Source organism: Aricia agestis, chromosome 2 (genome assembly GCF_905147365.1).
Source record: "Aricia agestis chromosome 2, ilAriAges1.1, whole genome shotgun sequence".
Taxonomy (NCBI): domain Eukaryota; kingdom Metazoa; phylum Arthropoda; class Insecta; order Lepidoptera; family Lycaenidae; genus Aricia; species Aricia agestis.
This window is the reverse complement of record NC_056407.1, coordinates 18,348,741-18,365,778: the sequence shown is the minus strand read 5'-3', so window position 1 is coordinate 18,365,778 and position 17,038 is coordinate 18,348,741. Positions and strand designations below refer to the sequence as shown.

The 17,038-nt window shown below is 39.4% G+C and overlaps 1 protein-coding gene across 2 annotated transcripts; it reads left to right on the top strand.

Annotated features, from left to right (window-relative positions):
* Window positions 1–193: 193 nt before the first annotated feature.
* Window positions 194–16,938, top strand: LOC121739821 (protein cappuccino-like). 2 transcript variants are annotated; one of them, XM_042132401.1, is made up of 11 exons: window positions 194–228; window positions 400–1,376; window positions 5,477–5,647; window positions 8,195–8,370; window positions 9,567–11,430; window positions 11,697–12,079; window positions 13,186–13,395; window positions 14,614–14,754; window positions 15,133–15,310; window positions 15,577–15,907; window positions 16,507–16,938. In XM_042132401.1, the coding sequence occupies exons 2-11, from the start codon at window positions 605–607 to the stop codon at window positions 16,613–16,615; spliced, it is 4,335 nt and encodes a 1,444-aa protein (XP_041988335.1). In that variant the 5' UTR covers window positions 194–228; window positions 400–604; the 3' UTR covers window positions 16,616–16,938. The 2 variants fall into 2 exon arrangements, with proteins under 2 accessions (XP_041988335.1, XP_041988336.1); XM_042132402.1 differs by lacking the exons at window positions 194–228; window positions 400–1,376; window positions 5,477–5,647 and adding an exon at window positions 7,032–7,491 and having other exon boundaries at window positions 16,507–16,937.
* The last annotated feature ends 100 nt before the right edge of the window (window positions 16,939–17,038 follow it).

The following is a 17,038-nucleotide window of genomic DNA, read 5'->3' as shown; positions in this document are numbered from 1 at the left end:
TTCCGGGAAAACTTTTCATTAAAAAATTCAAACCATTTCATGTTCTCCTCTCGCGTCTTTAAATTTTCACTGCGAAAAAATATTTGAACCGGCAGCGATGATCTTCAGAGCGGTTTTGTTTACAAACATCACACTGCCAACAAAGTTTCATTCAGGAGTTTCAGTCAGTTTCCCGACTGGTGCGCCATCTGTGAGCTCCGCTGTAACCTCGCTGAAAATTCTAAAACGGTAGGTATTGCCTGTAGTAAAAAACTATTTATGATAAATACCCTAATTTATAATTATAGTACCTGACTTTTTGAATTAATCACTGTTGTGTTCACACAACTAATCACAAGTTTTCACTGAAATAACAAATAATCACGTCGATCCAATAAAGTCTCCGCTTTATCTTCACAGGCAAGACTCGAATATTGATCCGCAACCCCTACTGCGCAGATGCGAACCCCCAGAATGACATCCACAGATAACCCTGTCTCCTAATGGCTGTGCTTACATCTCGGACGTTGTTTCCCTAAAACACTTTATTTTCTATTCGATGACTGTGACGAGTGCTAATATTTGCCGGCCAATATAGAGGACCACCGCTCCCTCGCTTCCCACGATGGGGAACACCCAGGCGGGCGAGAAGCACCTCAAAACGGGCAAGTCGCCCGGGAAAGGTAAACATTTCATCAAGAACCTAAACAGAAGAGGGTCGGGGAAGGAGGGCAAGAAGCACGGGAAAAAGAGCGCCGCGAAACTAGAAACACCCGATAGAGAGTTCGATAAAACTTCCGAGTCGGATAACAATGAGACGATCGAGACGGGCGATAACACGCTCGAGTGCGTGTTCGCGATGGCGGGGGCGCGGGGGGCGCGCGCGGCGGGCGGCGGGGGGCAGGGGGACAGGTGCGCGCGGTCGCCGACCCCCGCGGCCGGCGCGCGCGCCTCCGACCCGTCCTCCTCCGACACGTACGCGGACCTCACGCCGCCCGCGGTCGAGCTCAACCAGTGCTACTACTCGGCCGAGAGCGACAGTGCGCCCGACGAGCCGCGCGCCCCCGGGGAAGCGCGCGCGCAGCCCGCCCCCGCCCCGCCCGACATGCCGCACGGTGATGTCCCCGCGCTCGCCTACGAAGTGGAAAAAGAAGTTAAAGTGGACGTCTTCGATGACAAGCTGCGCGACACCGTCGAGAATGAGAAAAACATGGGCAACATATTCATCCACGCGAGAGCGGAGCCCGGGGACTCCGGCGCCGACGAGCCCGACCGCGAGCTGCTGGGGAGCGCGCTCCGCCCGGCCCCGGGGCAGACCTCCTTCACGCTGTCCAAGCATCGGAAGGTGGAGCTGCCGCCCGCCGTCACGGAGGACGCGCTGCAGATACTCGACGACGGTAATTACATCTCCTCCGTGTAACATGTTCGAGCATTCACTAGAAACAATACTTTCATTCGTAGCAGAAACTGGTTTTTGTTTATTTTTAACGAACAAAAAACAAGCAGCTCATACATTACTCGTTTGTACGTAAAAATGTTTAGAAATGTGCAAAACAATCTTTTGTCAGGTTCGTTGGTTCGCATAATACCGCAACGCACCTTTGTCTCTACTCTCAATTCATATTCAAATTATAACATATAAGTAATATTTTTACATTGAAACTCTACAAATTAAAAATATTATGTCCTTTCAGCTGGTAGAATTCATCGAACAAAAAGACAACAAATACGAGGTAGATACAAAGAATACAATGCATCGTCAGCACAATAGCTAGTACGACAGCCGATGTTGATGCTAAATGTTGATGTGGAATTCAGAGTAATTTTTGTGATAAAAACAAGTTAGCGTCATGTAAGAGTAAATTACATAAAAATAATTACCCCTGCTGCTTTACAAGTTTCAAAATAAGATTAAAATAATGTTGTTTTTCAAATCTTTGATGAGAGACTTAAAACCAAAAAAATATTTTGTTTTCATTAATAGTTTAGACTTTAGAGATTATACGGTTTATTTTGTATACAGTTATTCTAGAGTCTGAGAAAGGACATAGGCTACATTTTGATGTGGGAAAATATCTTATTTCCATGAAAATTTCGATGAAAATGAATTCGCATTGCGCGTGGCCAGCGCTCATCCCGGGGGTCCTGGGTTCGAGTCCCGCAGGCGGAACAAAAAGTTTTCAATTTTCCTGAGTCTTGGATGTGTATTAAAATAAAATTTCAAAAATCTTAAACATATTTTATGTATAATATTATAAAAAATCCAGAAATATATCGATGGAATGAACATTTTAGTTCTAATACGATTCAACAGATGGCGTTTTATTTTTTACTTTATTGTAACATAGAACTAATCATACTTATTAGTTAGTATGTTTTTGTTTATAGTTTTTAATACGTTAGAATATTATCTATACTAATATTATTAATGCGAAAGTATCTCTGTCTGTCTGTCTGTCTGTCTCGCTTTCACGCCAAAACTACTGAACCGATAGTAATGAAATTTTGTACACAGATAGTCTAAAGCCTGAGAAAGGACATAGGCTACTTTTTAACTGGAAAAAGGGGTTGTAAGGGGGTGAAAATGCGTAAATTTGGTTAAATTAACTTAGTTCCAAAAAACTCAAAACAGATGGCGCCAAGAGTCCCCTAGATCGCGCTATTGCTTGCTCATGCGTATTTCTATAAGAGGTGGTACCATGTTGAGGTAGGTTTTACGATTCTTTCGATTGTTATACACGTTAATATTAACTAACTAGCTGTTGCCCGCGACATCGTCCGCGTGGTCTTTAGTTTATAGCGCGCGGTGTCAACAAAATTTGTGTCAAATTTAAAAACTTTTTAAAACCCTGGTAAGTGGTACCCCTCTTAGGGCCGCGTTACACCGGAATGGCAGCGCTGAAAGTGCTCGCCTCGCCGCTGCCATTCCGGTGTAGCGCGGCCCTTAATTAATCAAAATACCCAAAAACAGCTGTGCAGTGTGCACATAATCTATACTAATATTATAAATGCGAAAGTATCTTTGTCTGTCTGTCTGTCTGTCAGTCTCGCTTTCACGCCAAACGCCAAAAGTATCTCTGTCTGTCTGTCTGTCTGTCAGTCTCGCTTTCACGCCAAACGCCAAAACTACCGAACCGATGGTAATGAAATTTTGTATACAGATAGTCTAAAGCCTGAGAAAGGACATAGGCTCCTTTTTTTACTGGAAAAAAGGGTTGTAAGGGGGTGAAAATGCGTAAATTTGTTCAAATTAAGTTAGTTCCAACAATTCATAATAGATAGCGCCGTGCGTCTTCTACATCGCGCTGACGCTTGCTCAAAAGTCTTCCTATAAGACGTGGTATCATCTTACATTTAAGTTTCGATTTTTTTCGATTGTTATATCTATTCTACGGTATTAAATAACTCAGTACTTTATCTGTGCAGTGACGTAACCTTAAATCTATCAATGATAAATAGTTTATGGGTAAAGTTGTGTAATCGGAGGGCTAAATAAGCTTTAAAATTTGGCATAAAATATAAAGTTTAATATAAAAAAATGAAATACTTATTGTGTGCACACTGCACAGCTGTATTGATTTAAGGGGTACCAGGGTTTTTTTATAAAAGCTTTTGACACCAATTTTGTTGACATCGCGCGCTATAAAGTACTATAAACTGAAGTCCACGCGGACGAAGTCGCGGGCAACAGCTAGTTCTCTATAAATGAGAAAAGTAGGGTAGGTAAAGTCGACAGCACATGAAGCTTTTCACTTGTACTACGAGCCTTACATCTATTATCTACAGCGATTATAATAACAACGGTATTTTAGTACTATATACATAATTATAACTAGCTATTTGACCGAGCTTTGCTCGGTATTCAATAAAACACGAATTAAATGACATTTTCTAAAAATGATTCCTAGATAGATCGATTTATCGCTCCCGAAACCCCCTATATACTAAATTTCATGAAAATCGTTGGAGCCGATTCCGAGATTCCAATTATATATATACATATATACAAGAATTGCTCGTTTAAAGATATATTAATAAGATATATTCTGTGACAGTACAGAGTCGAGAGAGAGAGATGTGTAAAGCTTTGTTTTAGCTTCGTGGTAAAGCTACACGAGCACGAGCTCTTGACTATGCAATAAAAAACTTGTAAATAAGTTATAATAACATTTGTTAGAAAAATAGAATATTTATAAGTGTACTTACATCGTACAGCGTATTTTTTTGTAATTACCAGATTTTAATATTATAGTGGTCGTTGTTTGCATTATATTTGGCAACTTTTTTAGAATCTCTAGGGGGGGCAGCTTCACCTCCTTGCCCCCCCCCCCCCCCCTGCCCCCTGGCGACGCCCTTGCCTTTCCGTGTTTTAGTTATGGTTTTAACAATGGTTTTAGTAGACTTAAGTTACATATTAACTTTTTTAGATTATTTCTAATTGTACAGACACTGTTAAAAAATTATACAGAGACTAAAAACGGTTTTATTCGAGAGTCGAGACTCTAGTCTCTACCTACGGTCTTGTTATCAAGTAATGCTTATCTCTACTGTATAATATCTTGTCCTGAATATTATACTATCAGAGAATTTGATTCAGAGGCAGTTGGCGGTAGGTCCATAATTCGGTCGCGTTACGCCAACGGCCAAACCCAGCCATCAGATCACAACTAACTACATAATATTGAATTTACAATAATATAGATATAAGTAAGTTATAAGCCTACCTAATGACAATATAGGTCCATCGACAGCCTACGAATTAATTTATTCGATGGTACTTTATTTGTAGGCCATACCTCAGTGAAACGTTTACTACGTACAGCTGTTAGTACCAGTATTCGATTATGGGAAAAGTTAACGAAAACCGGTTCAACTCGCAGCTTCCTCGCTCCTTGTTCGAGGAACAGGCAACACCACAATAATAATCATATTATTTAGTTTCACAATTCGGGCTCATATTATTATAAGAACATAGCATAAAAAATAACGCTATCACAAAGTATAAATTTGATATTTAGCACAATAGATAGTGGTGTACCTAAGTATAACTTTTCATCACACAATGCCATAGGTCTAATTTATTAATTTCAAGATTTAAATAGCTAAAGCAAAAGTCGTAAGATATTGCTCAATTACTGACTACACGATAGTCCATAATATTAGGTTTGCTCCTGAGTTCTGACCACAAGGTTAAAAACTCTGACCGCAAGGGTGAAAAGTTTACACCCGAAGGCTTACCTACACTATAAACCAAGGAAGTGGTATTAGTTATAAACTGAGAGATAAGAGCCTGTGGACAGCTACATAATCGTCATCCGTAACGATATTGATTCATTGTTATCGAACTCCAAAATCTTAGAAGCTTTTTTTTACCTTTAAACTGCAAGAGCCAAGAACTCATGCTGTCTTACCCCTTTTATATTGCCGTACCGCACCTTTAGGTGAAATATGTAACTCTAAATTAAACGTCTCCTTAGATCATTTTACACTGTTACAGACAAAGATAAAGTATGCAGTCCCATCGAGGCGGCGCCAGCGGTCACAGAGTCCAACGTGCTGCGAAAGGTGGCCTCGCTGACGCTGGAGAGGCACAGCGAGACCAGGCCAGTCACCAGGCCCAAGTTCGTGCCAGAGAAGTTGGACTTCCAGCTGTATGAAAAGTTCGAAGGTTGGTGGACTTGTCTAGAACTTTCAAAGTTTTTTTACTACTGACTATTATGAGTCATGACTGTAACTAGTTGAGATTTGAGAGCACAAGTAAGATAACATAAGTAAGCCTACTGCCTAACTAATAACGGCCGTTCCCAATATTTGATCTATCTCTGGTTTTGCCCTACTAGAGATAGGAATGGACATTAGAGACATATTTTTTATGTCAATTGTGAGCTATTCCTATCTCTAGTAGGGCAAAACCAGAGACAGATCAAATATTGGGAACGGCCGCTGCTAATAATAATAACTCCCACTACGGTTTCGTTGACGGTGGCCGGCTTTATTGATACCAGTCCAGTTACGCAGGAGTAATTATTGTATAGTGCATAAGAGCACTCTCTGTTCCTTTTACTCTCATAACCCAGTAGGACGGACAGGCGCAGGACTGACTTTTTACATGCCAATCCGACGCATGGATCATCTTACGTGTCAGACAATCTGATCATGCCTGCATCGTCCTAACCAAACTTGGAAATAGCTGGTAACATGTTTCCAACGCGGGAATCGAACCCACGAGTCACGACCTCCGAGTCAAGAGGCATGCCAAGAGGCGTCAGCCTCCGTGGTCCAGTGGTTCAGATAGCCAAACTTATCTATTAGTAAGGCTACAGTTTGTACTATATGTATTCTTATTTCTTTGTCTAAGTTCGACATAATCTAGATTCTACGTGTTGTATAGTGTTACACTAGAAACTACTCCTTAAACTGCTGCGGCCATTATCTCTGGGGCAACTCATTTACGTCCTAAGGGTTCCTGGACCCTGGTACACTCGGCCCTCGTGGTAAAAATCTTCCGCGGTAAGGTTCGTCTTTTAATGTCATTCGAACACCTAGCGAATTAGTAGATCCAAATAGCAATTAATGTGGATTTGAGCTGTAGATACTTGGTTAATAGGAGAACTAAGGATTGGTAAACTTGGTTAATAGGAGTAAGGACTAAAATTCTGTAGATACTTAAATCGTGGTAAGTATGACTTTCGTCGTGGATAAAATCATAAAATATCCGCCTATTGTTTTGCACAGCTTGGGCAATGAGCTCTTCTTCCTGATGCGGTCATTAACGGCTTTATAATGCCGAACCACACTTGACCCACTTTTTATACGCATGCAAATTTGCAAGACCTCACCCGAGTCGTAATAATTGTTCGTTTACGGTTCTTTTATGGGACACTTTTTATATGTTTCTGATAAGATAGTAATGTAACAGTGTTTTAAGTTCTAACTTTTCGCTCGGAGTTAATAATTAGTGTAGTGAAGACTGCAGGTGAATGAACACTGAGATTACGGCGCTATCTGTAATTAGCGGCGTGTTTTGCCTACTGTTATCAGGGGAATCGAGCGTCAGTAACGATAAGTGAGCGGCATACGTGACACTAACACACTCCCGTCCTGGAGCCGTAAACATGCAATTGTCTACGAACCGAGTCAACTTCAGCACCGCGGTCTCGCAGATTAGCTACGTAAACCTGCTGAGCCAAAACCGCTCGGCGAAGAGGAAAATTCGCGACATTGTGACCATATTAGGACTCCAAACCACGGACGTTACCGCGATCAGTGATTGTGATGTGAAGAAGCATTCGAAGGCGCAAAATGCACTAGTGTTAAAGATTCCAAAGGTGTTGAAATTAAATTTCAATGAACACGAGGAGGAGGAGTGGTTCCAAACTGTGATCGAAATGTACGGGTGCAACGTTAGTTTTCAGTGTGATATCAAAAGCGGAGTGGTCAATATGAAAGTTATTGATAAATGTAACTCAAGAGTGACTTGGACGATTCAAGTTCACCATAAATTCCTAACTAGTAAGTACGTGTAATTAAGCTAAAGAATGTTTATTCTTTGGAAAAACTTATATTTCATTCTCACCAAAACCTAAACATTAATAATTTAGAACTTAAATTATAACTAACTGTGCCCCACGGTGTTACCCGCGGTTTTAAGTAAAATATATAATAATAGGCTATGAAAAGTACTCGTAAGAAATCAAACAAAAGCGTCTTACTCGTCTACACTTATTTTGCGTAGGCTCTACTGAACTAAACCAACGACTTCTAGGCTTTCGTTAAACCCTTAACAGCTTTATTTTTCTAATTATTTGAATCTTTTAGAGTAAATAAGTACATATTGGAGTAGTTAAATTTTACAAATAATATTAAAAACTATAAACTAATCAAAATAAAATTATAATACTACGCTCTTAATCCTTATTCATACAAATGTAATAAATAAAAAACTTTGCTCTATGGCAAGCTTTTGACATTGACAAATGACATATTAAGATTTATGACAATGACAGTAGCTTTTGTTTTGAAACTTGAAAGTTTTGTTTGTATTTTTTTATAATTTTACTAGGAAATATTCAGAATCTGGATACAAAACAAAGTTTTATAGCATTATTTTGCTTACATTGTTATGTACGTGAGTTGTACAATAAATTTCACCGTTCAGTGTTCACTTTCATAGCACCAATACGCAACATACCTAACTTTCGTAATTGTTTTGCAGGGCAGATGCTTCTTAACTGGTTCGTTTCATCCGTTTCGGAAGGGAACTATTTCAAGAAGTTGCTAAATGCGCAAGACCTTAGAGTATTGGGAATTCAATACTGTACACATCTGCTGGCGGCGGGAGTCCTTCGACAAATAACTGATAAAGATGCGCCACTAGAAAATACATTTAAGGTTCGTATTTGATTTAAGGTTATGGACTTATGGTCAACTTGGGGAAGACCGGCATCTTTATTTGATGTTGGCTTTGAGCTGCCCCTATTTCTTTTGTAATGACTCTAGATTCTAGAAAGACGGTGTTCACAAAGATAGATGATGGAAAAGTTATCTTTTATAAACCTAATACAGACGTTAGATGTCCCCACGTATCAATTGTGCGGCAAATATAGTTGATATTTCCAAGAAACATCTTGTAGACGGACTTTCCTAGTCTTTGGGTTGCCCCAAACTAAAGTGATGTCCACACTATGCGCTTTCGTCTTCAATTTTCGTCATCTTCTTCCATTCAACTTTCGGTTTGGCACATTCAATAATTGAATGTGTCAACGAACGCAACGCCAACTGTCATTTTTATTAATAACAAAGCGAAAGTTTTGGATACGCCTCATTTAGTTTGTATTGAGTAAAAAAATAATTGGGGCAAGTCCGTTGTGCATGTGTGTATGTGTTTGGGTTGTGCCTGAGTTTTTTTTGTAACAGGTAGTTAGTAGCGACATGCCTGTTTCTTAGGTCAAACTAACTCTGCAATACTGTTTTACCCACTGAGTCATATGAAATAGTCATTAAAATATAGAAGTTATTGCCGCTAGATGGACTTACCCCCCAGATGGACTTTCCCAAGTTGACCTTATATTCTTGGCGTTTTAAACATTACCTTGATATGTGTTGACAATTTTATGCTCCACATCTTTAATACCCATCTATGCTTATAGTACTAAAATATTAAAAAATATGTCAGTCTGTCTGTTAGGTACCTCTTCGCGCTTAAACCACTGAACCAATTTTGATAAAATTTGATGTAGAGATAATTTGGTATATAGTTTGAGTCCCTAGAAATGATATAAGATATTTTTAGAAAAATTGTAAGGTTCTTGAATTATAAACAAATTTTTGCACAAAGGAGTTGAAGGCATCAACTAGTTTTATTATTTGTTGTAAACTTTGATTATACTAAAAGCTATAAGCTATTAAACTTTATTGAGACAACCACATATCCTGACATTGACCAGTATCTTCAAAAGAATTTGAAATTACTATGATATGGATGACTGATTTACAATGATATTGTCTAATTATCCATTTTTTTATGAACTCAAGTTCGTTGTAGATTTCTTTCTATTAGATATTAAAATTATTTTTTTTATTTTCAGCCTAACTTAATGTATTATTGGGCGCACATGGAGGAGCCAGTTTCTCAACCTGTGACACCGGGGAAACTAGACATGTCCTCGTGGCCACCCGATAAAATATATCAACCAAATAAAAAGTATGAACCCAACATCATCTCCAACAAGGATCATAATGAATATTCCAACAAAACTAATTATGATGAAATAAATGATATCAACACAGCGAAAACAACTATATTAGAATTAAAATGTAAGCTTCAAGAATTACAAAATCAAATTGACTACTATAAAAATAAGATTAAGACTGTTGAGGTAAGCTCAAATAATACTCAAGACTTCAAAAACGAAAACAAATTAGATATAGAAAAATTAGATTTAGTAAGTAAAGAAATTCAAACAAGTCCTGAAGCACTAAATAGGTTATCAAGAAATGATGTGTTCAGTAGAGAAAGTCACAATATAAGTTACAGAGATAATGAAAAATCACAAAATAGTTATGTAGAATGTAAATCTGAAAACAGATCTGATAAAATAGAAAATTATTGCAAATTAAATAAAAGTCGAGAAAATAATAAATCGCTAAAGAGGGTTGTAAATGACACAAGTAACAATGTAGAATCAATTGATAGTCAAAAAACGATAGATGTAGATAGATTAAAAAAATCAAAATCAACATGTGAAATTTCATCAGAAACCTCATCACCTAGTACAAATGAAGTAAAGATAATGGATGCCTCTAATGTGTGTGCTGATAGTTATGTAGAAAACAAAGACAAGGCTGTAGAAAAGTCAAATTTATCTACAAGCACAAATGGTAGCTGCAAAGAAACTAGGAAATTACCAACATTGCAACAAGATGAGGTTAAATCACTACCAGAAGTTAGTAGCAAAGTATCTAGAGATTCGCATGAACCAATTATAGTTCCTAATAACAATTCTATATTAGATTCAGAATCTCTTAGTGAAATAAAACAAGATTTAAGTGTGAAACCATGTCATGGAACTTTGGACAAAACATCAACATCGTCAGAGGAGAAACAAGCCGACATAGAAACAACTTCACTAGAATCATCTAATTCTAAGAGACAAATAGCTGCTAAAGTATGTAGTTCACCTGATATTGAAGAAAGTAAACTTTCTCCAATAATGGAAGCACTACAGTCTGAAGCATCAGAAATATGTCCTCCACAAAAACCCTCGCCAGAAACAGGGCCACCGTCACCACCGTCGACTGGTCCTCCACCTCCCCCTCCTATGCCGGAAACGAGTCCTTCTTTAGCAGAAGTTGCTCCGCCGCCACCACCAATGCCAGATATTGTTTCTTTGCCACCTCCTATGCTAGAAACGGGTCCGCCGCCATCTCCAATGCCAGGGATGTGTCCACCACCTCCTCCTATGACAGGAATGGCTCCGCCGCCCCCTCCGATGCCAGGAACTGGTCCGCCGCCTCCTCCGATGCCAGGGATGGGTCCGATGCCAGGGATGGGTCCACCGCCTCCTCCAATGCCAGGAATGGGTCCACCGCCTCCTCCAATGCCAGGGATGGGTCCGCCGCCCCCTCCAATGCCCGAAATGGGTCCGCCGCCCCCTCCAATGCCAGGGATAGGTCCACCGCCTCCTCCAATGCCCGGAATGGGTCCGCCGCCACCTCCAATGCCAGGGATGGGTCCGCCGCCCCCTCCAATGCCAGGGATGGGTCCACCGCCCCCTCCTATGCCCGGAATGGGTCCACCTCCTGTACCCGGATCCGGTCCACTGTCGGGGTCGGTACCACCGCCCCCGCTGCTGCCGGGGGCTGCGACTGCGTCTGCCCCGCCTCAACCTCCCACGGGACCTGCACCCTTCCCGACGCCGCCAGTCGGGGGTTGGGGGATGCAGAGAGCGAGTAAGTTGTTTACAAATCAATTTCAAAAGAAGATTAAGATTGAAGGTAGCTTATAAGAAGGCAGCGTTTTTGAGAATAAACAGCGACATCTACCGGACGTTTAAATAAATTATTACAATTCCACAAAAGTGTCGTTGTTAGTATTCCTGGGCGTCAATAGATGGCGTTTTTTTAATAACTTCGTTCCATCCGGGTGTCCCTTGACACCTCTCAAGCTTTTTAATTCTTCAGGATATGTAAAATATTTATTATAATGTGTTTTTCAGCGTTGCGCAAAACTCCCGTGAAGCCAGCCGCGCCTATGAAGCCTTTGTACTGGACGAGGATACTCGCTGCGCCGCCGGTCGCCGTGCCCGAGGCGGAATCTCCCACCAAGCCCCTGTGGCTGGAGATCGAGGAGGCGAGGCTGGACAACATCGACGAGTTCACTGACCTCTTCTCCAGACAAGTCGTCAAAGCCCCGGTAAAGAAAAAAGTCGAAGTGAAAACGAAGATCCAGCCCATCAAGATACTAGATAGCAAGAGGTCACAGAACGTCGGGATTCTCGCACAAAGTTTACACGTTGAGTTCTCCGAGATCGAAAACGCTATTTATAACTTTGATACGTCTGTTGTCAGTTTGGAAGCTTTGCAGCAGATTTATGAATTGGTGAGTTGTTTAATGTTTTGCGGTCTATTTTGTTAAGTAAAAAACCGGCCAACCGCAATATAGGGTTCCGTAGTACCGCTAGTTTTGAAAATTTTTTGTATGGTCAAACATTTATAACGTGTCTTACACTACTAACAACATCTCAGTTACTATCAAAGGAATTTGAACGAAAAGTTCCTTTATACTTCGCCGAATAATTTTTTTTTAGTTTATCGACTATTACTCAATAACTTATGAAGTCTTCTTGGCCCTGATAATTTTTCTTTTAAATTCAGCATATTTCCTACTCCCGTGAATTTTTTCACATTTCCAGAAGCAACCGCTTAGCTGACACTGGACTCTAACGATTTCTTCCACTTTAAAACTTAATATTTCACAAATGGATCCCTAAATCGGGAAATGCTCTATGAATACTCATAATATTTTAAAAAGAACATCCAACGACACCCCAGACGATGGGGTGGCGCAAAAAAATACATCCCCGCTTGATGTGTAGGGCAGATACCAGTTTTTTTTAAAAGATTTTATGTACCATTTTGTCGGCATCATTAATATGTTGTATTCATGACAAATTACAGCTTTGTAGGTCCTTTAGTCGCTGAGCAAAACCGCGGACAGACGGACCTAAAAAATGCACTATTTTAATAATAATAATAATAATAAATATTCTTTATTGCGCACACACTAAGAAGTAAAAAAAAAAACACAACAATAATTATCAACTTATAACTACAGTGTACCACAATGGCGGCCTTATTACTAATAAGTAATTTCTTCCAGGCAACCACAGGCAAAGGACAGTATGTTATTGATATTAGGTGAATGTGCAATATTTACTTGGATAAGGACTTGTCATAAATATAAATGCGGAAGTGTGCTTTGCTTTCACTTTTTAAACGATGAACTACTGAACTGATTTAGACGAAGTTTTGTATGGACTATGGAACCTTGGGAAAAGTCATAATGTACTTTTGTCTTTTTGTCATGGAAAACGCTCTCGCACGATAAACCAAAATTTCTCGCAAACGATAGTTCCGGGCAAAATTTTGTTACAAATGAACCTATTTATGACATTAAGGTTCTTAAAATAATCTTTTTAATTTCAGAGGGCATCGGAAGAGGAACTGGCGTTGATAAAGGAGCATTTGGCAACAAAACCTGATATACCTCTAGACAAGCCGGAGAGCTTCTTACACGAGTTATCCGGGATACAGAATTTCGCCGAACGAATATCCTGCTTTACCTTTCAAGCCGAATTCGACGACGCCGCCAATACTATCATGCACAAGTTGGACAACTTAAAACACACGTGTGAGGTATGCAAATTGCAATGTACTAATTTAATAAATAAAAATTAAATATTACATAATAATTTAATATATACGAATAAGTCGGGTTTTCCTTCCTGACGCATAACTCCAGAACGCACGAACCGATTTCCACGGTTTTGCATTCGTTGGAAAGGTCTCGGGCTCCGTGAGGTCTATAGAAAAAAAAACAGAAAATAACTTCAAGAGAAAAGCAGGAAAACAGAAAAAAATTATTTTATGGCAAAACAACGTTTGCCGGGACAGCTAGTAATATGTATAATATAATAGCACCTTGTAGAATAATCATGTTTTACAGTATTTTTTATGAAATATTTATTATTATGATTTATGAGTTATGACTTTATGACACTTGATCGTGAATTGTAATCGAGTCGTCGAAACAAAATTATGGATTCATGTATGCCTAAAGCTGCGTTGCACCAAGTCAACAACTCATAAGACAGTATAATTCCCCGCGTTCCACTTGACGTTGAAAACGATCAAAACGCTCAAAATGCCTCCTATTTTGAGCGTTTTGATCGTTTTTAGCGTTCCGTACCCAAAGGGTAAAAACGGGACCCTATTACTAAGACTTCGATGTCTGTCCATCTGTCCGTCCGTCCGTCCGTCCGTCCGTCTGTGTGTCTCCAGGCTGTAACTCAAGAACCACTATAGCTAGACTTCTGAAATTTTCACAGATTGTGTATTTCGGTTGCCGCTATAACAGCAAATACTGAAAACAAAATAAATTAATATTTAAGGGTGGCTCCCATACAACAAACGCGTTTTTTTCGGCTTTTTTGCTCTATATTAGTAATGGCAACAGGTAGTTTTGCTAATGGAAACAGGTGGGCACATGATATTTTCACAAAGGCCTTTATTTTATGTCTACTTCAATAATTATTAGTAATATTAAAATAAGATAAAAATTTAAGAGGGGCTCCCATACAAAAAACACAATTTTTGGCCCATTTTTGATCTATAACGGTATGGAACCCTTCGTGCGCGAGTCCAACTCGCACTTGGCCGATTATTAACGTCAAGTGGAACTCGGGGAATATTCAGCATACTTCGCTATTACTCCAAAAAGCTCACATGACAACAAGTCCTTCCATTAAAAACTAAATCTACTCTTTAAGTCACCAACCCACTTACGTCACAGCTACTATTACGTTGCCGTCGAGTTGATGTGCAAACACCATAACCATGCGTTATAATTTCCAGTTCCTGATGACGAACGAGTCGCTGAAGCAGCTGTTCGCGATAATCCTTACGCTGGGCAACTACATGAACGGCGGGAACTGCCAGCGCGGGCAGGCCGACGGCTTCGGACTTGAGATACTCGCCAAGTTGAAGGATGTTAAGGTAACTCATTTTCCACCTCAATTTCCACTCAATTTCCTCCAAGACCTTTCAGTACTCAATCAATTGAAATTTATTTGCTGAAAGCCGTTTATTAGCCATACATTTTTCGGGATAAAATCTATCCTGTGTCATTTCATTAAAATATACATCCGTACCTATTCAAAAGTCAGCGGTGAGTGAAGGGGCCACAGATAGACACACGAACGCACGATTTCCGTAGTTTTTTTTAACCTTTTATCTTTGTAGATCTTTCTCTTATAGCGATACTTTTAAGTTTTCATTTTCTATTTATTTTAAGAAATTATGTTTTGTCCATCTATCATTCATTATATTGGATGGTACCCATTCGGAAATCCAACAACATCACGTTTTTTACAGTCTCGTCAGTCCAACATCACGCTACTGCACTTCATCGTGCGCACGTACCTGCGCGCGGGGGGCGGGGCGCTGGCGGCGGCGCTGCCCGTGCCCGAGCCCGGCGACGTGTACCGCGCGGCCGCCATAGACTTCCCGGACGTCGCACAACAGCTCAACTCGCTGAGGAAGCAGCTAGATGGTATGTGAACAAAGTTGCGCTGTCCAAATCTTTCTCAATCCTTTTTGCCTTTCGAAATTTGGAGCTACGTAGCAAATAAGTCGACGAAAAAAAGCAAATAAAAAGGAGTCTTCCGTAGACCCATAGACATAGAGCAGAAATTGCATAGGTTGAGACTAAAAGATAAAATAAATCTAAACAAAAAATATTGTTTTTCAAAGTTTCCTTTAAGTCTTTTTGTAAACAAAATGATTTTGACCGAATATTAAATCGACTTTCGATTGCAGATTGTAAAGACAAGATGAAGAAAGTGATTGACTGTGAGGAGGCGGGCAGAGACGAGGACAACGCCAGCGAGAACACCAGAAGTTTACAAGTTTTTAAAGAGAAAATGACCGCATTCCTAAACTCCGCCGAGGAGAAACTCAAAACTGAGAACGACAATTTGAATGAGTGCAGAAATAAATTCATAGCCACAGTCAAGTTCTATCAGTACTCGCCGAAATGCGGCAGGGTCGAGGACTGCGAGCCCAAAGAGTTCTTCACCCTGTGGACGTCGTTCTGTAGCGATTTCAAAGACATCTACAAGAAAGAGGAGCAAATAGCCATCAAGGAAAAGTGAGTACTGCATAGTTCGAAGTAAATAAATAATCGGCCAAGAGTGAGTCGGACTCGCGCACGAAGGGTTCCGTACCGTTATAGTGCGAAAATAAGGAAAAAGTTGTGTTTTTTGTATGGGAGCCTCCCTTAATTATTTATTTTATAAGTGTTTATATGTAGCCATTATGGATTACGAGCCAAAAAGACCAAAAAAAATAACATTTGTTGTATGGGAGCCCCCCTTAAATATGAACTTTATTTTGTTTTTAGTATTTGTTGTTATAGCGGCACCAGAAATACATAATCTGTGAAAATTTTTGAAGTCTAGCGGTTCTTGAGTGTCTGGAGACAGATGGACAGATATCAAAGTCTCAGTAATAGGGTCCCGTTTTTACCTTTTGGGTACGGAACCCTAAAAAGAATATATATAATATTATGGTCTGTCTTAACGTAAAAATCGTAAAATACTTGAGTTCATATTTCATAATAATTGAGTCCTGGAAAAAGACGAGATATTTTTATGTCAAATGTTCTGTTTCCGCATGAAAAAGATTTTCGGCGCAACCTATTTTCAGATAATATCTAGAAATGTGTTCAGCGAGATTATTTTATTTCAGATTAAAAGAAACCAAGAAACTCCAGTGTGAGAGGAAAGCTCTCACACAGCCTAAAAAAGAGGGCGGACTCAAAGCTCGTCTGCAGAAGTTGGCCAGCACAAGAAAGTAATTTTTTGTATAGTTTTGTATAAGTTTACACTCTTGAATATTTCTTATTTTGCATTTATTATCATTATTTATTTATTGTATTATCTAATTTACAATCAGTATTATTCGTTAAAGCATAATATTTATATTATGCGGTAGTTATATGGACATGGGTAACTATTTATTATATTTTTTGTTTAGGCTTTATAATACATAATATTTAGTAATTCGATTTTCAAAAGTCACAATTATATCCATATACAATCTTTTTGGTGCTGTGTACAAATGAAATTAGAGATTTCTTTGTTATAAATATTTAAGTTTGACTCTGTTAACTACAGAATAGATGATTTATTGTAATTATGTTAACACAGAATTTTAAATTCAATGTCATTGTTAAAAGGAAACAAAATATCTATACCTAAACTACAGTCTACAAATAACT

Coding starts and splice junctions, on each gene's coding strand:
- LOC121739821 (XM_042132401.1), top strand. CDS start 605: ATGGGGAACACCCAGGCGGGCGAGAAGCACCTCAAAACGGGCAAGTCG. Junction 13,396..14,613: donor ACTTAAAACACACGTGTGAG/GTATGCAAATTG, acceptor TATAATTTCCAG/TTCCTGATGACGAACGAGTC. Junction 15,311..15,576: donor GCTGAGGAAGCAGCTAGATG/GTATGTGAACAA, acceptor TTTCGATTGCAG/ATTGTAAAGACAAGATGAAG.